The 23,454-nt window shown below is 38.1% G+C and overlaps 3 protein-coding genes across 6 annotated transcripts; 2 read left to right on the top strand and 1 right to left on the bottom strand.

Moving 5' to 3' along the window:
• Positions 1–669: 669 nt before the first annotated feature.
• On the top strand, positions 670–14,904 carry ap4b1 (adaptor related protein complex 4 subunit beta 1). The gene is made up of 18 exons (XM_087781530.1): positions 670–908; positions 1,103–1,222; positions 1,433–1,657; positions 1,712–1,842; positions 1,901–2,048; positions 2,211–2,496; positions 3,002–3,100; positions 3,341–3,452; positions 4,264–4,347; positions 4,449–4,552; positions 4,737–4,944; positions 5,930–6,238; positions 6,704–6,814; positions 8,915–9,354; positions 11,870–11,971; positions 12,043–12,178; positions 13,119–13,373; positions 13,557–14,904. Exons 1-18 carry the CDS (start codon positions 811–813, stop codon positions 14,426–14,428), a joined length of 3,840 nt encoding a protein of 1,279 aa, XP_087637656.1. The 5' UTR covers positions 670–810; the 3' UTR covers positions 14,429–14,904.
• A 972-nt stretch (positions 14,905–15,876) lies between these two features.
• On the bottom strand, positions 15,877–17,903 carry cfap126 (cilia and flagella associated protein 126). Of its 3 annotated transcripts, none has more exons than XM_087781833.1 (5): positions 17,876–17,903; positions 17,732–17,794; positions 17,392–17,466; positions 17,168–17,335; positions 15,877–16,778 (listed from the first exon to the last, which is right to left on the bottom strand). In XM_087781833.1, the coding sequence occupies exons 1-5, from the start codon at positions 17,900–17,902 to the stop codon at positions 16,542–16,544; spliced, it is 570 nt and encodes a 189-aa protein (XP_087637959.1). In that variant the 5' UTR covers position 17,903; the 3' UTR covers positions 15,877–16,541. The 3 variants fall into 3 exon arrangements, with proteins under 3 accessions (XP_087637959.1, XP_087637961.1, XP_087637960.1); XM_087781835.1 differs by having other exon boundaries at positions 15,877–16,772; XM_087781834.1 differs by having other exon boundaries at positions 17,392–17,463.
• A 531-nt stretch (positions 17,904–18,434) lies between these two features.
• Positions 18,435–23,188, top strand: ccnq (cyclin Q). Of its 2 annotated transcripts, XM_087781332.1 has the most exons (6): positions 18,473–18,505; positions 18,599–18,803; positions 18,864–19,047; positions 19,678–19,810; positions 19,900–20,118; positions 22,433–23,188. In XM_087781332.1, the coding sequence occupies exons 2-6, from the start codon at positions 18,665–18,667 to the stop codon at positions 22,520–22,522; spliced, it is 765 nt and encodes a 254-aa protein (XP_087637458.1). In that variant the 5' UTR covers positions 18,473–18,505; positions 18,599–18,664; the 3' UTR covers positions 22,523–23,188. The 2 variants fall into 2 exon arrangements, with proteins under 2 accessions (XP_087637457.1, XP_087637458.1); XM_087781331.1 differs by having other exon boundaries at positions 18,435–18,803.
• Positions 23,189–23,454: the final 266 nt, after the last annotated feature.

The following is a 23,454-nucleotide window of genomic DNA, read 5'->3' as shown; positions in this document are numbered from 1 at the left end:
GGCTGTCATGTCTCCCTTGATTTTTTTTTTTTCTTTAGCTACACATAACAGGAAGTGTACCTACTTACAGCTTAACTCTGAACCAAACAGAACAGGCCTTCATGACAACATGGTTTAGTCCAGAACTGGGCAAAGTGCAACATTTTTACTGTATTGATGTGGCCCTCATGAGGTTTAATATTGTGCTCTATTATTAATACTACTAGTATTAATTGTCCCTCAAAACATATTTGGAAAAATGTTCTCAGATTTTATATTACAAGTCTCCAGGAAAAGGTGCTCAGATTTTATGTAAAATACAACTTTAAAAAGGTGTTTTTAGCCTATTTAGCTTGACTTAATTATTTGATTTTTATATTTTTTACCTTTGCTTCGTGGCCCCTCACAACAGCCACTGTATCAAATCTGGCCCCTTAACTCACTGTCTATGCACAAAAACAGGCTAGATCCATCCACTGAAACGATTTTCTTAGGCTAATATTCTTAATCTTTTTCTTTATTTTGAGTGTTCTTTAATGACATTTCATATATAAGTTATGTAACATCACGTCATAAATGGAGATTCATTTATTGATAAGTATTTCATGGAACAAAGTGAAATTGTGTGCCTTTTTTATAGAAGTAATCAGCTAGATTTCCGTTGAATTAAAGAAAACATAATGCTAAAATATGTCATATTGACATTAAGATGTAAACTAAATCTCCAATAACTAATAATGTCTCGATAGCGAGAAACATGTATAGGCCTGTTTTTATAACATTGTTACTAATCGTTATTTCGAAGGCGGAAGTGTACACTCCGGCCAGAAGATGGCACCAGAGCTAAATCCTGGCATTAATTGCCGCCACTTAAAAAGCGAAAGAGTCAACGAAACTACGGATGTAAACAACAATTGTACCCAGAGAAGGTAGAGCCTTAAATGTGCCTTTAATATTTTATATTGAATCGATTTATTCGCGTAACGTGTTTTAATTCAAGACTTAAGACTTACTTTTGTTCACATATATTTATATTAAAACTTAACTGTGTGTATTGAAATGCTAGCAGGGCTAATAAGTATTGCATATGACATGCTTATGACCCCCTTTCTTTTCAAGACAGGTGCATCATGTCTTACCTGGGAAGTGAAGACACGGTGAAAGAGCTGAAGAGGTCTCTGTCGAATCCTAACATTCAGTCTGATCCACTCAGATATAGAAACACCGTTCATAAGGTTGTCAGGTAATGGAAACCAGCACATATTATAGTTCCTCTTATATGCCATATTTTTTACGGATCACAAGTATATATTTAATATTGAGAATATTGAAAAAAAAAGTATATGTAGGACAATTATATTTAAATTGAGAAAATTAGGAATGCATTTTGAAATAATCACTGTGTGTTATTTTTTTGTGTGTTTGTTTCTAACCCTTTTATATTGTTGATCAGGATGATGTCACAGGGTTTAGATGTTTCTGGCCTCTTCAGTGAAATGGTAAAAGCTTGTGCCACTGTGGATGTAGTCCAGAAGAAACTGGTCTACGTCTTTCTGTGCTCCTATGCAACACTTAACCCGGAGCTGTCCCTGCTGGTCATCAACACCCTAAGGAAGGACTGTCAGGACGCTAATCCCATGATCCGCAGCCTGGCTTTAAGGAACATGACTAACCTCAGGTAGGAGTCGTTGATCAATTGATGGTCCGGTCTAAAAAGGATTGTGTGTTACAGGTTGCCCAGTCTAGTGGAGTACGTGCAGCAGCCTTTGACTGCAGGACTGAAGGACAGAGCCGCTTGTGTGAGGCGGGTAGCTGTGCTAGGCTGGGCTAAATTCTACAAACTTCAGCCTAACTCTGAAATAGGTTTGTATACGTAAGCTTTTTTTACTGACACAAGTGATAACAAAAGTTATTATTCCAGATGCTTCGGTGGTGAACGAGCTGTACAGCCTTCTGCGGGACTCTGACCCAGTAGTGATGGTTAACTGCCTGCGGGCTCTTGAGGAAATCCTGAAGGATGAAGGGGGAGTTGTTATCAACAAACCCATCGCACACCACCTTCTTAACCGGTGTGTCCAAGTCACTCCGTAGACTAATACAAAGTAACATCTTATGTAGTTGTTTGATGCATCTGTTTCTTAATCCAGAACTGTATGGTTAGTTTACCAAATAATGTCTTTATAAAATATCACATTTACTGGAATAAATAATGGAATACATTTTTGTCTCAGCCTTAAAGAGTGTGACATCTGGGGTCATAGTGACGTCCTGAGGATCCTCCAGCGATATCAGCCTCAGTCAGAGGACGAGCTCTTCGACATCCTTTCCCTCCTGGACGCCTCATTGGTCAGTTCCCATCCACAAGTCATGGCTGCCACGCTCAGCCTCTTCCTCAGCTTGACCTCTGGGTTACCAGCAGTCAGCTTGGCTGCACTGGAAAGAGTGCGGTCACCCCTTCTGGCGGCTTGTGGTAGTGGCTCCAGGGAGATGAGATTCACCGCCTTGTGCCACATACAGGTGAGGAAAGATAATGATAGATCTTACATCGGCATCTAAATGAAAGCTTCATAATGATTTTATTAATATAACATTAGCTGCTTATACACACACGTGTATTATTCACAACTCGCCCGAGGGAGCTTGTTTTACACTGTGAAAGAAAATCTAAATTGGATGACTTCCTCAAAGCTTTTTCTGTGTTTTTTTTTAGCTTCAGCTAAATAAGTGAGGACATGTAGCTGTTTCCTTAATGTAGATGAAAACATTCATTATCTTCCAAAATACCATGAGCCATACAATGGTCCAAATAGTTCCTTCACCAGCCATTTTGCCTTATTTGAGGCAAAACGTATGTAATCTATTTTATACTTGTATTTAAAATCCTAAGACGCATTCACTTGAAATAAAATATCAAAACGTTTTTTTTTTTCATCCAAATGCTATTAGAAATTCCATATTATCTGTATGATTGCTTGTTTCACAACTGGAGCTATATTAAAAACTCTTAATTTTCTTTCTCAAGTTGCTTCTGCGTTCTCTCCCTGACCTGATGGGGGCGCACTACAAACGTTTCTTCTGTGGCTATGCGGAGCCTGCCTACATAAAGCAGAGGAAAATGCAGGTTAGTTGTTTATTAAATCGTTTTTCTTCATCGTTTGTGCGACTAAATTTAATTTAAAGACCCTGCAGCTAAAAGTTTAACATGAATGAGATATTTCACTGCATTTTATTATGATTGCATTAAATATTAAAAGTAGTAATGCTTGAATTGTTTTTGACTTTGTGACTCTTACTCTGCCAACTCTTCTCAACACTCAATGAAGTGTTTCTAGTTCAGACTCTGAAACCTTGCTGTGTACAGGTTCTGGTGGAGCTGGTAAACGATGAGAATGTGGACATGTTGCTGGATGAGCTGAAATCCTACTGTACAGATGTAAACACTGAAACTGCCCAGTCGGCAATCACAGCAATAGGTAAACACGTGTGTTCAGGGGTGTCTCTGCAGTTACTCTTTTGGAACTAAATAAAGAATCAAAGATGTGAGATATGATACAGTACTTTAGCAAACTTAGCATTCATACACTTTTTTTCTGACTTGTGTTTTAACTTAATAAACAGAGACTAGTTCTGTTACACTGCTCTATTTTTGTCCCAACCCCACTCATTTATTGTTGGGAGTTATTGTGGTGTAAAGTCTGCGTAACTCTTCAGAAGAATCTGCTCTATGTTTGCGTGATCCTGCTGCAAGTGCCATGGGTTACAGTAATGACCATTATATTAGGGCAACTGTTTGAATTTGAATTAATAACAGCTGTGACTGGCGCATTAATAAATGTTAAATCAAATTATTATTTGATTAAATTATTATAATGATTTACTAATTTACTTTCAGAATTTAGATTTCAATACATTTTCATCCCGATAAATCCCTCGGTTAAGTTGCAATAATGAAAAATTAAATCAATAAAAACAAACAAATCTTCTTTAATTCCATTTACTCTGATTCTTCAAATGATTCTCTCATGGTGTCAACGGTTAAGCATGTTAACAATGAGACTAGTTATTCAGTAAAAGAGTTCCCGTCAAGGATCAGACAGCAGTACATTCCTCGAGTAACGATCATTTCCGGTTTCGCAGGTCGATCTTGTTTTTTTTTTTGTTGCGTTTTGTATTAATGTATGTTTGTACGTTTATGTACATGTTGAATTAAGAAGTATTTTTTCATACATCATTATGTAGCGATTGTCTATACCATGTGGATATAACCTGTCTAACTTTTTTCAGGTCGTATCGGAAGAAGCTACAGCGATAAATGTCTGGAAATTCTCACTGGATTACTCGGGCTCAAACAAGAACACATCACCTCTGGTAAAACTACAGCCCGGTGTGATGTCTATAGTCATGAATAAGTTGTACCAACAACTCTCTCTGTCTCCCCCTCACCCACACACCATCACTGTTGACATCAGCCGTCGTGCAGACAATGAGGGATCTGGTGTGGGTGTGTCCTCAGTGCTGCGACGTTGTGTGTTCAGCTCTCGAGGGTTGTGAGGAGACACTGCAGGACAGTCAGGTGAGACAAAAGTGCACCTGCTGAAACATTCTCACTGTCTGAACAATGAGTTAAAACCACATACATCTATCACATGACCTCAGTGACACTAATCACATATTTCTATTGTAGGCATTAAACAATAAATTTATCTTTTTAAGACATATTTTTATAAACCTCAAGAGTTTTTATTGGCTTCCTCCAGGGCCGGCAGGCTTTGTTGTGGCTGCTGGGAGTCTACGGAGACCGAGTGTCCGGAGCTCCGTACACTTTAGAAGTGTTCATCGATGCTGCGAGGAGTGAGACATCACTGGGAGTGAAGATGGAGCTGCTGACAGCCGCCATGAGGCTGTTCCTGTGTCGACCTGCTGAGATGCAGGACATGTTGGGAAGATTGCTGCACTATTGTATAGGTGTGTGTTTCCATGCCAGGGTATTAAAAAATTACAAAAATATAGAATAATAATTTAACGTATTTAAGCAGAATAATTAATATATCTTTCCTCTGTTATATTTTGTATATATTTATAATTACAAAAGAGGGCTGCTTTGAGTTAGTTAAGTACGTTAAAAGACATAAATTAATAAAATAGAAGCCCTTGTATACGAAATATAATTATTATTAATTGACTTAACATCAAGTCAAATTGAAGATTTTAAAAAGTGTCATCAAGCAATGACATTTAAAAAAAACAAAAAACTATCATAATACCTTTCACATACATTTTATTTTTTAACATTAAAAGATATATAATTAATATATATATATAAATGTATGTATATATTGCCACATTCAATATCTGGTAAAAGAAAGATTCAACTAATATGTTTAATTATTTTTATTTTAAATAACTTCATTAAAACAATTAAATACCAAATAAAAAACATTTCTTTCCTCTGTTATATAATATATTTATTATCTATATTAAATACTGAAACTGTTTTGACAGTCTTAATAGATAGATAATAGACCACATTCTTTGAAATAAAAGGCCTATTAATTGACTTAATTTAAAGTCAAATTTTGCAAATGAAGAATTGAAAGTGTCATCAAGTCATACTTCATGAAGGCAAATGGCTATGGTTGATATAACAACAAGTAGTTGGATTCCTGTTCATTTTTTGTTCCCTTGATTTAGTCTAAGCTCCCATCATGAATTATCAAGTTAAGCTCCCTCAGTTCCTTGTTCAGAGTGTGGCAGAGGCAGATTAGCTAAATAAATCAACGTGGGGGGAGGGAACTTGATATAAATAATTATTGTTGTGCATTGTGTATTGTTAATATATTGAAGGTTTTATTATTGACGTGTAAACCTTTATGTCTATTTATAAGAATACATTTAACACGTTTATTAGTCATTAATGGGATGGTAAACGTCCTCATGATTGTCTTTCCAGAGGAGGAAACGGACATGTGCGTTCGTGACCAAGCGCTCCTCTACTACCGCCTTTTGCAGTCCGGCATTGAGAAGACCCGCAAAGTCCTGCATGGCCACCGCTCGGACCCTTCCCTCGGGGTCCTCATTGGCCACCAGGCTGAGCCTGTCAGCCAGTGGGCTCACTGTTTCAATGTGCTGGAGCCTCTGCAGCACAGCCCCGTCAAGGCCGAGCCGGTGAGCAGGGCCAGTCCTCAACATGCGACCTATGACCCCATTGCTGACCTCCAAACGACCTTGACCCCCAGTGAAGTAGAAGATGTCAATCTTGGTGAGTGTTAGATGTTGAATCTCTAATTTAAAAAATATGTATTCTGCAATTTTTTTCACTATAAATCTATTTTACATTTTCAGAATCGGACACTTTTATTGCCAACACAACATAGGACATTGTTTGTGGAGGATTGGAATAATATAACACACAAAATAAGCAATAGAAAAAAATAACCAAGCACTTAATTTCTATAAACTTTTATACAAAGAAAACATGACGACACTAAAACCGCAACAATACAAATTAAATGTTTAAAAAGCATGACATCTTTCGGCATCAGTGTTTCACGACTGAAGTTACGCTGCGTTGATTTTATTCATCTAAAGATTAAAGATCGACAATCTTCTTGAATATCCTAATCTGATTTTATCTCTCAAGTTCTCTTGCCACTGCCTATCAAGTATCCCTTCCACTGACCTTCTCCTGTTCCCTTTGTCTTTCCTGCCTCGTCTCTAAAACCAGCAGGTTCATCTGAAGACGCGTCCAACGACGATGTCAACCTCAGCCTGACGCCAGCACTCAGTCCAGAGGAGTTTGAGCGTCTCTGGCGTCAGAGTGCGACCACTGGACAAGGTACTGTAGCAGAGATTACAGTAAATACCGGCGTCTCTGCTGTGATTTTGGCAGCTTAGTGAAGCCAATAATGCCTGGGTGGAGTGGGTTGGATATCAGAGGAGGTAGAGAAGAGAATCACTGATCTTTTGTTACAGCTTGAACAGTCTGTGGGATGTCATGAAAGAGTCTGCCTCTTCAGTTTTTAGTGAGGCACAGATGATGCCCGAGATCCCTGGAGAATAAGGTTTCTCCTGGGTAATTATTTCTGTCTCATCGGCGACCATCTCTGCTTCTGTTGCAAACAATATGACTGCATTAAGCTCACCTTGAGTCAGTGAATTATTTAGAAATGCGTGTGAAGAAGATACATTTTAGACCGTTTTAATTCTTCATGATGCTATTGATGAATTTTTAATATGTGTATTTCAAATCACTGTAACTCATTGAAGGTTTATTATATTTGAAATTCTGAACACCGTCAGAAAATAGGCAATTTTATAGTAGGAGCTTCTAAACACGGAGCAGATTCACCTGCACAAATGTCAAGAGTCACAAGCTTCTCCATGCAATAGCTCCTGAAAAAACAGTGGATCTAAATAATTCAAACAGATTCTGAAAGCAGGAAAACATGAGCATATATGTATGTGGTGGTAAATAAGCGCCAGGTGATGAGTTCATTGAGAGGGAGCAGTGCTAGAGAAATCTTTTTTTTATATATGCAAGAAACCAAGAGACACTAAAAAACCTGTTCAATGACTTTTCAATTTTTAGAAAACATTAAATGATAAATATCCCTGAGGAAATGTTTAATACTCTGCATAAGTTAATAAAAAAAATATATATATATTAATAAAGTACATACTTTATTGAATATTGTTTTGATTGTTTAAGCGCTTTGTGACCCTGGTCTAGAAAAGCGCTATACAAATTACTTACTTACTTACTTAATCAAATTAATAATATCAGTTTGATTGTTCATGTAGATTTTAGAGTTTTTACAGAGTTATGAATTTTGGAAATCTAGCTCCAATTTTAAATGGGCAAGAATACACATCAATGTTAAAAGAGTTATTGATGATGTAGTTAATCCTGGAAAATTGGTGAAAACACTTAATTTTAAACATTTTACAAACATTTAAATTTAATTTAACAAAGCCCAGGCATGTCTGACACTTAAATGTCTGGTCGCGACTTCACAACACTCCTTAGATGATTGTTGAAAGACCCAGAGCCACAGATCCTGAAAGTCCTGTTTGTTCCCGAGTCATGATAGACAGGTATGGCAAGATAAATGAGATAAAGGAGACAAAGCTGAAAAACCACTTGTTCATGAAGGAAACACAGTGAGGGGGTTTGAAACTATCATCTTCCATTATGTTCCTTCTTTTATAAATCAATTTGCTGTTTTTATTTGAGGATAACGCAATTACATCTGAATGACTTAAAGGGCAGCTAATGTGAAAACCCAACTCTCCTGATTTATTCACATGTTCTAAATGTTGAAGTCGTCCTCTTCGAAATGCAGTCGTTCATTCATCATGACGTTGCTCCGTTTTGAAGTTATTACTTAATAAAGTTCTCTCACGTCTGAAATCTCGCCAAACGAGATTACGGTTTAAATAAAACATTCTGACGTCACTCTGGTGCAGGTGTCCTCCCCTAGAAGCCCTAAATCAGTTAAGAACCTACATGTTAATAAATATTTATGTAAACATGGTGAGAGTTACTTCTGCCTTTAGCTGTTTTTTTAATGTGTACATTTAGCAGCAAACCTTATTTATATTATTTGTTTTTAATTTACAAAACGTTTTGGGGGTGAGTTTGAAATTTACGTGAGTCCTTGAATGCAACCATTCAGAGCAGAGTGGGCGTGGTTGCTTGGACGAGACTTCTTCTCAGCCAAAACAGTGCATTTAAGTGGGCGGGGCTTAAGCGTATTTTCTAATGTAAATATCTTTATCAAATGAGAGTTTTGTGCAAAAAGAAACATACTGATGAGTATAATAGAGGTCCGAGAATAATTTAAGAGACACTTCAATCTGCACAATAGGTGCCCTTTAACTGCCCTTCTTGGCCCCCGAGCCTGGGTTTAATGAATGTGTGCGTGTGTTGTCGTAGATACGGAGGCGAAGGAGCCGGTGTGTGTGACGGAGTTCATCCACTGTCCCGCCATTCACCGGTGTTCGACACAAAGTCTTCAAGCTGCCATGCAACTTCTCAACATCCAGCCTCTCGCCTTCACACCGCCACACACACTGCCCTGGAGGGTCTACCTGTACACACACACACACTACGCAGATACCAGCAACAATGTCACGCGTATACTGGCCGAGCTGCTCTTCACCGGAGGGGGGAGCCCAGAAGAAGAAGAAGGATTGAAGGGGCCTGAAATAACTAGTTTAACTGGAGCTGCCCTCGGAGAGAAAGATTGTGTGAAAGTCACTTTAGAGCAGAACCCGAGAGACGAGCGAGCTCTACGGGGGTTTCTATCCATCCTCAGCAAACTGCTGCACACACTGAGCACAGAGAGGATTTCTACACCAGACGCCGAGAGAGAAGTAAGATGATGTGATTGACTCCACCTGTCAATTAAAATGTTAAGTTGGTCTCTGCCATTTCCATTTTACTTGCTTTTCTAATCTTTCATTTGAAAAAAACAACCTACAAAATCAATCAGGGAGAGGCTTATTTACAGTGTTTTAGATTTTATTTAAACATTGTCGACCTACATTTATTATTATTTCAATCTATGTATCTATCAAATCAAACTGTAAAAAATATCTGAATTACTGCAAATTGTCTCATTGATTTCATAACCAGTTATAGCTATATATATATATATATATATATATATATATATATATATATATTATATTATTGGTGTTTGAAAATGTTTAAACACTATTTTTAATCTCGGTATTGTAGACCAATCAATGCTTTTGTGATGTTCATTTAGAAAGAAAAATAAGTAAGTAATTTTTATTTGTATAGCGCTTTTCCAGACCAGGGTCACAAAGCGCTTAAACAATCAAAACAATATTCAATAAAGTATATACTTTAAAGATCAAGATAAAACTGATAACACAACAGGAGTTCCAGAAAATCAAGGAAAAGCCTGAACAAATAAAAACGTCTTAAGATGTTTCTTAAAAATAATCCACTAACAGGTTTTCTATTATTAATTTTATTTCATTTTTATTGTATATAACGCCACCACAACAAATCCCTTTTTTTGTGTTTACAACGCAGGCAATAAACGTTTTCTTTTGTAAAATAAATTAAAAATAGTATATTTAATGAAGTTTATTATGAGTTGATGGTTTTTTAGGTTCCAAAAAAATCCTTAAAGTTTTAAATAAACAATTAATTTTAAGTGCTCGTTAAAGAAAAACTGTATCCAATATTCATAACATATTTATATTCAATAAACAAAAAGTCGACGCCGAGCGCCGACGTCACAATCAGTGGCCACCGCGCGTCACCTGAGTCTCTCAGCCTCGCACTGGTCGCGCGCTCGCTGGAGGAGGAGATGGTGTTTCTCTCCGCGTCTATAAACTTGAAAACTTTCCTGAAAAACAAGGACGACTTAACTTCTCGAGCGAGCTGAGGTGGTGAGCCGAGGTGAGTTGGTGATCTTCGAACCACCCTGGATTATTCGTGTGGCATTAAACTATGACCTTGTTGAAATAATAAACAAGAACCGGTTTCTTGTTCCCGTGAACGCAACACGATTTATAACCAGATTATCGTGAAATTAATTCTTATCCAACTGTCTGTAAAGTTTGTCAAGTAAACGCCTGAAATGTTAATTTCATGAATAATTTGACTAAGTAACTTTCATTTAAAAGTTTTAATCCGGTGTTTGTTGAGGAGGAAAAATAAATCTAGTTCATTTCGCATTATTTTGTTTAAATACTCTTTTTCTATCATTTCTTCCAGTAGAAAGTATCCGTTTAAAGTCAATTTTTAGATTTAAAGTTTTTTAAGTCAATTTGCGAGTTGTTTAAAAAAACCACTTATTCTAATTTCTAAATCATAGAACTCGAGTTTTAACCTTGGTTTCTACCAGGTTGTACACAGAACCTCCGGAATGTTGTCCGGATAAAATAAATGATATAATGATTAATTTTTTAAACGCGTAGACATGTTTGTCAAGGTCCAAATTAATCAGTTACTCGACTTCCTCGTGGTCACACACATGTCAGTTGACAACATGGGTGTGTATCTGAAAACACAAGAACAATAAAGTTTTGTGCTTGATTTAACCAAACCTGTTGATTTCAGACACTCGTGAACAGAACACATGTAAAAAAAGAAGTGTGTCTCAGAGTGAAAGAGTCAGTTGTGGAGGCTATAAATAATAAAGGCTGTTGGGTGGGTGTGCTCAGGGCTGGAGAGGAGGTGGGTGTGCTCTCAGTTTCTGTTAACTATAAATCTGACGCAGAAGTTTTGACTCTTCAAACATGATGCTGGACTGTAAAACTCGAGTTCTATGATTTAGAAATTAGAATAAGTGTTTTTTTAAACAACTCGCAAATTGACTTAAAAAACTTTAAATATAAAAATTGACTTTAAACGGATACTTTCTACTGGAAGAAATGATAGAAAAAGAGTATTTAAACAAAATAATGCGAAATGAACTAGATTTTTTTATTTTAAACAATTTCCCAAAGGAGACCTCCTGAGGGATCAATAAAGTTTTACCTTACCTTACCTTACCTTACCTTAAACACCTGCTCAGTTTAATAAAAGGTGGATATATATTTTTATATAAAAAAACTATTTTAGTTGATTGATTTATAATAATTCTCCTGGTGTACTACATGTTGTTCTTTAATAAATCAATTAAACATTTTATTATTATAATATTCCAATATTACATATATATAATGTTGGAGTAAAAATACACAATAATATATATTTCTCCTCCAAAATACAGGGGACTGTTTTGCTCCGTTATTTTATTATATCTGGTTAAAAATTGTTGAACAAAACAAACAATCATTGTTGAAGAACCTGCTCTAGATTTTCTGTTGTGAAACATTTACTGTCTCCGTGGTCAAAGGTCAATGATTGGAAATGAGACGCCATATGAAGAAGAAGTATGTGGCTTTGCTGCTGCTGCTTGTCGCTGGAGGGATGTACTTCCTGCATCAGGTGGACGTCGACCCTGGCGTGAGTAATCGCAAACCTAAAACGCCTTTTTTTTTAACGTTATAACCTTGAGATCGTTTTTTTTTTTTTAGGGTGCAACAGTGTTACGTGAGATAAGCTGGCAAGGGAGACCCGGCGTTGCTCAAGAGTCCTGGGTGGAACAAGGAGATTACTTGCCCCTTAATGTCAGCTATCAGTTGCTGGCAGGAAAACCGCCCCCTGAACAACGTGAGTTGATTTCATCTTGTCGTTGATTTCATCTTGTCGTTGATTAAGACCATTTAAATTTACTGAAATTGAATTATTATTTTATATGTATTTATTATTGTTAGATAAAAGCAATATTTTTACAAAAAAAGGAGTGGTTTTCACAACTATTAGAGATTAAATACTAAGCTTAAGTAGGTTTGTAAATTTAAGATAATTTAATTTTAATGTACAATTCTTGAAATATTAATGTAAAAGGGGGCCACAACCTTTTGGCCCCTTGTGTGTAAAGATTATAAACTTTGATAGTTGCGAACCCCACAAGCTGAAGGAAACGGACAAACAAATGGGCTTTAATATTATGACACTTGAATATGTAATACTAAGATATTAAGGTGAATATTGTTTTTTTTTCTACTTAAATTTATTTAGTAAGACTATTATAGATTGTCAATAATTAAATCAAAGACATTTTATTTAAACTATATACATTTTATTTACATATAATTAATTTAAAAAACATTGGCCATTAATTGAAAAAACTTTATTTGAAATTATATTTATTAAGTTTTAGGAAAAATTTCAAATCACACAAGTTGTATGATAAAATTTAATAAATTGTCAAAGCGGTCGGTTTATAGTGTTTTTCTGATAATAATTATTTACAAACATAAAACGTAAAACTACTATGAAAGCAGGGTGCATGATGGACTTTCTCAGTTGCAGAGCTAGAGTGGTTGATTGAAATCATCACTTCAGATATGACTCTTTATTTAAATGCGTACGTCAAATGAGATTTCAAATAAAGATTTTCATAGAAAATGAAACTAGAATATTAGTTGCTTTTACTGTTTTTGACATAAGTTTGCAATGAAAAACAGGAAGTAAGAGACTCCCAACTCATAAAACTGGCTTTATTTTTTCCTGCTTATTTTCCGCTGTAACTGTGACGCACCCTCAGGGTTCTTGTGCATCGGGATCTCGTCCATAAAGAGAAGCAAGGGCAGATACTTGATCTCCACCCTGAAGTCTCTCTTCGACCAGTCGTCTCCTGCGGAGCAGAAGTCCATGCTGGTGGTCCTGCTTCTGGCCGACTTTGACGCCCGATGGAGAGCCGAGACCGTGGGCAAGATCCAGAGTTCTTTCTCGTCGGAGCTGGATCAAGGTCATCTGCTGGTCATCCATGTCCCCAAGGAGGCTTATCCGGTCACACAAGGTCAGCCGATATATGCGACAGATTGAAAGGAAGCATAAATCAACTGACGAATTTCAAACAAAAGTTGATTTAATTTCTATTGTGTGAACGCTCTCCACAAGTATTTACTTCCTCAAAATGTTCCAGGAACTAAAGTAGGTGCTACCATGCAGCTGTTTTTATCAGCTTTTCTCCTTCACGCAGGAATAAAAAGGAACTACAATGATCCTGATGAGAGGGTTTCGTTCCGGTCCAAGCAGAACCTGGACTATTCCTTCTTGATCCACTACAGCACAGGCTTGAGCAAGTACTACCTGCAGCTGGAGGACGACGTCATGTCGGCGAAGAACTTCATCACCTCCATCAAGATGCGCGTCCAGGCGCAGGAGGCCAAGAAGACCACCTGGGCAATGATGGAGTTTTCCAGACTCGGTTACATCGGGAAACTCTACAAGTCGGTCCACCTTCCTCAGCTGGCCCGTTTCCTATTCCTGTTCTACCAGGAAATGCCGTGCGACTGGCTAATGTCTCACTTCCGGCTGCTGCTGACTCAGAAGGAGCCCATCCTCACCCGACCCTCGCTGTTCCAGCACGTCGGAACCTTTTCCTCGTACAAGGGGGTTCAAAACAAGCTGAAGGACAAAGATTTCGAAGAGGTCTACTCCAACCCGCCAGCGGAGGTCTTCAGCAACATCACTACTTATGAGAAGAACTACCCCAAACTTGCCTGGGAGCCCGGCGGCGGGTTCTTCTGGGGCCGGTCCCCAGCGGAGGGCGATTATCTTACCGTGGTCTTCAACGGGCCAGCGGTCGTCACTGGAATATTTATAGAATCTGGGTCAGGGGGAAAGGACCTGCTGCAGTCTGCGCTGGTGCAGCTGGGCTCTGAGGTGGTCAGCAGCCAGAAACATAAAACCTGCAATGTTTTTAAGTCGGTGGGGACTTTTAAAGATGGGAAGTTACATGCGCCGAAGGTAGAGTTCGAAGGTGCTGCCTCCTGCCTCAGGATCCTGGTGACGCAGAAGCAGAGCGACTGGGTCCTCATCACCAGGATCAGGGTTACTATTGGCTCTTGATCACAGAGCGACCTGTCAATCATGTGAACCGACATGAGCGCTGCCTTGTTTCAATTGTGAAACTCATTTTAAACGTGAATATTCTTCATTTAAAGAAGTCAAACGTGAGACGTTTTTTTTCCTATCGGACAACCAGTGTATGAACAATTTCTCAGTCGAGTGTAATAAACACCAAATGTTATTCCTAGTGTTTTCCTAGGAATTCACACATGCACTGAAACCTGTTAAGACAGATAAGATGAATCCCTGATAAGATAATGCGTGACTGTGTACAGAAAGCATGTGTAGTAAGACACTTAATATGCTGCCTTTGTGCCTTTGGACTCTGGTTTATGGGCCAAAAATGTTCATTAATGTGTGGAAATTGATATTTTTCAATCTTCCTAAATATAAGTTTAGTCGTTTTAAAGAACAAAAATGATTTATCTGTAAGTTATGATTTTGATCATGTCCATTAAAAATGCAAATTCTATCAACCAATCTTTCATTTAATTATTAAAAATGATGTCCTAGATAGGATTTTCAATAAATGTTCAATTCATTATGTTTTACAAACCACTACATAAACTGTATCAAAACACTTCACTGGCTAATACAAAGAGTTTCAACGATCGCAGGAGCCAAGGTCTCAAGCTAAGACAAGTTCCCTTTAAAATTGTTTTTACTGTTTAAGTTAAATTATTTTCTCAAATTAAATAGCAAACCTTTGATTTATACTTTTAGATCCAGGAAATTTCTCTGAAGTGAAAAAATATTTTTGCAGGTCCAATCACTCAAGGAACCCCAGACACCATCCCATGTCATCTCCTTGCCCTCCGTCTTGTCCTCGCTCTGCTCCTCCCATTAGCGTCTCGGTCGCGTGTCGGTAACAATAGTAAGTTCATCTCCCCGGGACTGACACGATACACTTCCTTGTCCGCTGGCGTCTGCACAACCCCACAGTCGGTCATGACTCATTGATGCATGTTGGGGTGTGAAGCCGGATCATGTTTTCCGATGCAACACACCGACTCAGATTTCAGGGAATGTGACTGAACAGACACGTTCCAGCGTCATTTAGAGACTGAATGGACTTGAATCTTGTCCATTCAGGTTTAAGGGTATGGAATCTCAGGAGTGCCATGATTTAAAAGTATTATTTTCAAAAGAAATACAGAAAAATAAAGAGGTCTCTAGATGGATTTCTTCTTTTCATTATTATCAAAAAAAGAAAGGGCAACATTTATTGTGAGATGACAATTGCAGATGCTCAATTAGAGGAAGAGTTGTTTTTATTTTCACCAAAAGGAGGTCAAACAAACCACAGTAACTGTTAGATGTTGCATCTTAAAATGTTTGTAAAGCAGAACTGGCTTTCAACAGAAATTAAGATAAATCTGTTGTGAAAGTTTCGGGTCTCCCCATGTTTATTTTTTTTAGGTTGCATTTTTAAATAGTTATTAATTTTTGTGTGACCACAAACTTAACCAATGATGACTAAAACACATGTTTCCAGAGAGGAGGCTACATTCCCCGGCTGTAGTTTCAGTCACGGGGCTCAGTACAATGAGATATTGTTGACGGGGAGTAAATCCTTTGTGTTGAACAATAAACCCTTGATTATTTAATCCAGCAAAAGTAAAAACATGTTTAGTAAAATAACATTGTAAACATTAAGTGAATTGGTTCTAAAATAATGGGGGGCCGGGGGGGAATGTAAATTCTCACTTTAAACATTTATTTTACACTCATCTTGTCCTTTATATCAGTTTACAGTAAATCTTTACATTGAATACAAACATAAACCTTGAATCATACACTTAAAATCATACATAATTTTCAAAAACTTATACACACAATATTCCCCTTTTTAACCCTTAAAAAAGGTTTAAACATTAATAAAATATTTCTAAAATGTAATAACGATATTTTCGGCTAATCAAGATCTTTTAAGAGATTAAAAGAGCAGAGAGGAGAACATTTCTTATTATTTCTGGTCTTTTTTTATACTTTTATATTTTCCCTAAGTAGCATCTGAACCACCTTTTTTCTGATTCCACTTTTTTAAACGATTACTTTGGTTAATTATTACTGATTATATGCTGTTTTTTTTTACCAAGCAGGATTCACTTCATCAAACTAATTCTGTCTGTTTTGTTGAGGTTAAAGCTGGCGGCGTCAGAGCACTTTGGCAGCTGCTTCTCTCTCGGGTCGCAGGCCTCACTGCTGCTACTCGATGTGCTTCTTCGTCATCAAGGTCGGGTTGGGTCAAAGGTGTCTGGTCCTGGCTGTTCGGTCGATCCAGTCCCATGCCCTGAGCCGCGGGACAGTCTTCAGTTACAGTGGAGTTGACCTGCTGGTCTGCCTCAGCCTGGGGGGTCCAGAGTAGACGAGATATTAGTGAAACCTGAACAATTTTAATCTTCCTGTAGAACCTGATATTCTTGTTAAATAAACACTTTAAGGATCATTATCATATGATGAGCCATGTTTATCCAAAGCTTAACTTAAAGTTCAGACCTGTCGGGATTAAGTGACGCCTTTTCAACTATGGTGCCATAAAGACCAGACCAGAACATAATTACCCCTGCCAAGGAGGTTATATTTCAACTGGTGGTTGCAAAACTCAAAAGGTTGTCATAAAATTCTTATAATGTAATCTCAGATTTATTGATAGTTATTTTTCTACAATTGGTAAAATGAGGAGCTTGTCGTAGGCATGCAGTCTAGGTGCGTTTCCAATATATATTTCTGTCAAACCTTTGCCTTGGTGTGAACTCTCTGTGGTTGTGAGTTGTTTGGGTCGATGCCCCAGGCTCTGAGCCTTCGAAGACCCTCGTCAGAACGACCAGTGGGGTTGATGCTCTGTGCTGGGATGCGAGCAGGAAGATCCCAGGTCCCCTTGAAGTCAGGCCAGGAACTTCCTCTCTGTGGCCCACATGCGTCATTCTTAAATGTCGAGGAAAATAAAGTTCTGCTCTTACCTTCACTCCTGGCAGGAGATGACCTCGATCGTTGGCAACAAATTTGCTATGACCCTGCTTTGCATTTGGCCTCTGCTAAGTAAAACATGTAAGGGAGTTGAATGAGGAACTTGATAAAAGTTATTTGATTATAACTTCTGAATTTGAATAACGTATGTGACAAAGTTTGTGGGATCATTGTAACAACTTTTGAGTCCAACACTTTGAATATTTTGTATTCAAACATCATGCACACTCTCAGCTGAAACGCTGAAGAATTAATTTGTTGATGACAGTGCGACCCGCATTGACTGTGAATTCAGTCTGACTCTAGCGGGACAGAAATGCTGATAGCAGGTACCTCTTTGAAAGGCTTAGCCTGACACCAGTTCTGGAGCCTCTGGGCCCGGAAAGCGCCTTCGTACTGCCGACCGAGAGACAAACTTTAGCAGCAGCTCCACATTCATGTCATTCCTGTTTAACATGCAATTCCATCTGAATTTACCTGATTAGCAGAGAAACTGAAGGACATGTTTCACAGTCTGCAGCCGATCCTTTGTGTTGACAGGTTGCCAAGCAACACAAATTACAGCAGTCCAGACTTTTCCTGGACAGGAAAGACGGTCATCTAGATCTCATTCAATATTCATTATTTCACGATTAGACTGGGTGACACACAAAGATCCACCTCCTCGACAATTAAATTTGATTCTGGCAGAATATCAAATTAAATACATAATTCATTAGTCTTGTTTAACAGCTCAGGAAAGGTATTCTATAATGCCACCGTAAAAAAAATAAAATCCTGTGTTGTATTTACAACTCTGGCAATAGAAGTTTCTGATTCTAAACGACAATTTTAAAGTCATCACTACTGCAGTATATTGTAGTTTGTCATTATTATTAATATTATTATTTTAATTATTTTATATTTTATTATGCATGTAATTATATGACTGGGAACAATTAGTTATTTATCCGTATTTCTAAATAAATTATTATGTTGCATTTAATTTTGGTCGCAAACGCCGGAAGTATCATTGTTTACTTTCCGGTAGCGCTAGCTGGTTAGCATGTGATGTCCACTTGGTCGTCTTATAGCAAGCAAACGAGGATATTCTCACCTAAATCAAATGTTTGCAAACTTTATATATATTAGGTTTATACAAGGAGCTTTTGGGCGCTAACTTACGTCTCCCTTTATTTCTGTTTTTATTACTATTTTCAGTTTTAAGTGGAGTTAGCTTGTTGACTCGTGGTCCCACCAGGATCTTATACTGGAGTCTCCGAGACCATGGAGGGCTCTTCCTCTGCCGCCCTGTCAGGATCTTTGGTTCCGAGACGTAGGCGAGAATCTACCTCGGATAGAGATTCTGAATCTTCCCGGCACGTGAAAACCCACTTCCGCGTGTGTCGCTTCATCATAGAGACAGGTATCCGTCCACAGAGACGAACGTAAAATGTTTAAACTGATTCATTTGTTGTGTTTGCAGGAGTCAAACTGGGCTTGCGATCGGTACCGATAGCCACAGCGTGCGTGTTGTACCACAGGTTCTTTGAGCGAGCCAGTCTGGATTCCTATGAGCCATTCTTGGTGGCCATGAGCTGCGTGTACCTGGCAGGTAAGGTGGAGGAGCAGCACATCAGGACGCGGGACATCATCAACGTCAGTCACAGGTGAGATCTAAACAAAGTTTAGCAGCATTTAATATGTATCCCAAGTGCAAATAAAAAGGAATGTTTTACTGTACATTTGACTTTTCAGGCAAATTTGACTCTAGTTTAACTTTACATACAAATGCAGCAGAGGGCAGGCTGGGTGAGGATTTAAAGGGACGGTTCACCCAAAGCTTGTTTCTGGTGGGAGTTCTCAGTGTCTCAGATTTAATCGATTAATTTAAATCTTGCACCTGTGGACTTCAACAGCAGTGTGTTTCAGTGCAAAGAAACTTGGAACTTCCGCTACAAACGAGCTTAAAATAAAGCCTTTTAATCTTTTTTTGTCAATGAAACGATTTCTAATGTGGGGGCTTTAATGCAAGAAGGATTACAGACGAGCAGAATGGATGTATTTGCATTGTTTTTATGTGTCTTTTTGGCAAAGTGAAGCGAGTACTGTTCGCAACAGTCATCTGGGACAATCATTTCTAAAAAAAAAAAGTTTACCCTTAAAATTCTCCCAACCCTTAGTCGAGATGAAGCTGATTAGAAAATCAGTGGAATTTTAATTTTGGGTGAACTTTCATTTTAATATGGGATATAATGAAATGCAATCAACCGCATATCTACCATCATCCTTCCTCACAGATATTTCAACCGTGGCAGTGCTCCTCTGGACTGTGACAAGGAGTTCTGGGACCTCCGGGACAGCGTGGTGCAGTGTGAGCTCCTCGTCCTTCGTCAGCTCAACTTTCAGGTCTCTTTCGAACATCCTCACAAGGTGGGTTTTTGTCCGGACTCGTAGTACAATGTCTCTGTTTGCAATGTTATGACTATATTCTTAAAAGTCCTTCCTGTGTTTCTCGTCAGTATTTACTTCACTACCTGCTGTCGGTGAAGTCGCTGGTTAACCGCCACGCCTGGTCACGAGCGCCTGTAACTGAGACTTCATGGGCGCTGCTGAGAGACTGTTACCACGGCACGATGTGCATTCGCCACAAGCCCCAACACATCGCCATAGCAACGCTGTACCTGGCTCTGAACAGCTACGGAGTGGTGCTACCTGCTGGGCAGGAAGAGTGGTGGCAGGTGTGTATCAGTAGTGAGAGCTGCGTGTCTGGCAGGGGAACAAACCAAAAGTCAGTAAGACATTCTTCGAGTTCTCGGTCAAAAGTATGACAGGGGAATACATTGAATTAATATTTGTTGAGAATATGCAAATGTTTTCTTGAGTGGCATCTGTGGGTAAACAAAGATTTGAGTGAGCCGTTCTCTCTGAATAATTTTTCAACAATGGCATGGTAATGATGACAAAGTAAACTTTATTTAGACCAGCATTTCTTCTCTAATTTATTTTTGTTTTAAATTAATTTTTGCCACATAAAGCACAGGCAGAACTGCAAGACTAAAAGATTAACAGTTGATTGATCACCTAGAACGCAAAATCAATTTGACACTTCTATTAAACTTAGATATACAATTCAGCTTTGTTTGAGTCTTTTAAATACTCAACCATCCAGAATCATGTTTTATTAAACATCAGCGAAACATCTACTTGTTGCTACAAACAATTGAAGTGCTCATTAAAAAATTACATCTGAATTTAAATTGTTATTATTTGCTTATTGTGGTACTTTCCCCCAAAAAATAAAGCTTGGAAAGAGGCCCCAGAGAAAAATGCAGAAACTGACTTTTGTGCCCTTTATAAAACGGTTTATTAAGATCACTGGCTCCATTGACTAAGTCAGAGCAGTCAGTTCACAGGATCATGTAGGGAGGGGGAGCTGGAGGCTGAGCAGCTGTGCACTTTAAGCTCTCATCCGGTGATTTGGTCAGAAGGGTTGATAGAATTTCGGTGAACTGACCTTGACCTGTAGCGCTCTTTATTGGATCAGGACTTACTCGTCTTTTAATGTGCACTATTCAGGGATGATCCATAGAGGAATTATTACAGACCATAAATATTGTTTAAAAGAAGACCGCTACTTTGTTAGCTTGGGTTTTCTGCTTAATAAAATGTATTATTGTTATTATTACAATTTATTTCCTTTTTACAAGTCAGCAAAAAAGCTTTTATATCGATGCATGGTAAAATAATTAATCCCCATGACTGGCATGACATTTTTTTTACTTGCATTAGTTGTATGATGTTCAGTTAATTCATGAAATTGAAATGATGATTAATTTCAAATGATTTTCTTGGCAAATTTCCAGTCAAATATCATCTTATACAGTGTACGTAACTTATTAACACTGGAGATTAAACCTTACACACGTTGACTATTTTGGCATCCATAGTAACATGCAAAGTAGTATTGAACATGAGATTTGCTTTTCAAAGTATCACTTGTTTTTATTCTCTCTGCTTTTGTTAGCGATGCTGGTGTATCTTCTCATCATCTCTTTAGAAAGAAGACAATGTTTTTCCAATAAGTTAGTTTAGTGGATGGTCTATAGTCTCTGTCAGATTACTATATAGTAATTCATAAATGTATTTATTATTATTTTTTTTATTTCTGTTCTCAATTTATTTTTAATTTGGTCTCCCCTGTCAGAAAACTTGAGAATTTATGTAGCGGTTCATGTAAAGCTTTCTTTTGACCTTTTACCTCAATCTAAATATCCCGTTAACATTTAAAAAACTAAAATGTGTTCAGCAAAACTTTTTCATTAATTGGATAAAAAATAATAAATAATTAACTATTTTAATTAATGTTTATACACATTTACAAAATGAAAATTTGATTGAGTAAATGCTGTGTGCATTTTTTTTTAAAAACGATTTGTCATAAAATTGTTTTTGTCCCTGCAAGAAAACGTGCTTTCCACCTCAAGTCCGTTATTGTAAAAGTATTTTATTTATATATATATATATATATATATATATATATATTAGTGTTTTGAAGGAACACTTTTAAAGGATGCCTTTGATCCAGCATCCGGTGAGATAGTTACTTTTGTCATCCTCCATCTAGTCATATCTTGTCTTGTCCTCTCTAAACTTCTCCACATGACATGTATCACACATTTCAAAAACGACACTGTGCGTGTCTCAAAGCTCGGAGTGTGCAAACACTTTGATGTGAGTTTCACGGGTGTGTACTTTTGAGCTTGTGTCCGAAAACAGACCACCTGCCCCCTTGCGGCAGCTTCACAATAGACCTGGACAGAGGACAGGAAAGTTGTAGCTTTTGTTGGTGTGTGTGTGTGTGTGTGTGTGTGTGCGTGTGTGTGTGTGTGTGGGTGTGTTTGTGTGTGTGTGTGTGTTACTATGGGGATGCGACCTCTCTATGCGGTCGGACCTCTCTCTTCCGTCCTCAAGGCTATGAAATGTAGGTCGTCTGATGCAGACTCTGTCTTTGATGTCCAGGTGTGCTCATGAATTTGCTTTGTGTGTGTGCAGGTGCTCACCGACAACATTACCAAAGCCGACATCGACGCTGTGATCTCAGACCTTCTTCAGCTATATGACATGGAGGCTAAGTGTGTGTGACGGATGCAGTCCACTGTTGTCGTCGACGTGGTTGTTGTGTCTGCTGTGCGGGGTGCGCACGAGTTCATGTTCATTCATGTCACTGTGGCGGAGACAGGAACGCTAGTCGGTGACAAACGTATCCGCCACTTGGGGGCAACATCCCTGCACTAATTTGTCATCTGTGCAGAAGACTGATAAGCCTTCATATGTGTTATCATCGACGACACACTGTACAGACTGTTTAACCAACCCTAGCTCTGGTTCCACATCATGTCTGCTAATGCGTATTCAGATCAACTACAGCTTTCCATTTCAATCAATACTCTTCCTGATTTTTTTAGATACTTCCCTTCTGTTTTCTGACAGCCAGAGAAAAAAAACATTCCGGTGGCTGTGTCTCAAAGAGTGTTAATAAATGAGGATGCTCTGTTGAAGTGGCTTTATAAAGTTGTGTATCGTCGGAGTAGGTTTCATGAATAAGTCAAGACCGTCATGTCGGGTGCAGAATTAAGCTGACAGAAATGAGTTGTGGTGTGTGCTGCGTGTTTCATCTGAAGCCTTCTGTTGTAATGTTCCTTCAAGGTCTTCCACAAAATGTGTTTTAGCATTAAATGTGCAAGGACCGAGCCAACGCTGAAGCAGAAACATTTTGGTACTTAAGATTGTTTTTACCACAAAAAAAAATAAAACAATATCATGTTAAGAAATCGTTTCTGTTTCATTATGCAAGTGAACATCAACGCTTAAGAACCTGTTATTCATTTATTCATTTTCAATGTCTACTTTCAGACGAGCATATATGAACCTCTTGAGCTTCATGAATTATGAGTGGCAGCTCTTGACATGGTGCAAAAATAAAATCTTATGGTATTAGGGAAACATTTTTTGCTTTGAGTATCACCGTGTTGAAAAAAAGATTATTAATTATACGGTCTCCTAAAAAATACAAC

The sequence above is a fragment of the Callionymus lyra genome, chromosome 19 (assembly GCF_982586985.1).
Source record: "Callionymus lyra chromosome 19, fCalLyr1.hap1.1, whole genome shotgun sequence".
NCBI lineage: Eukaryota > Metazoa > Chordata > Actinopteri > Syngnathiformes > Callionymidae > Callionymus > Callionymus lyra.
Note: the sequence above shows the minus strand (reverse complement) of the source record. Positions and strands in the feature narration are given on the sequence as shown.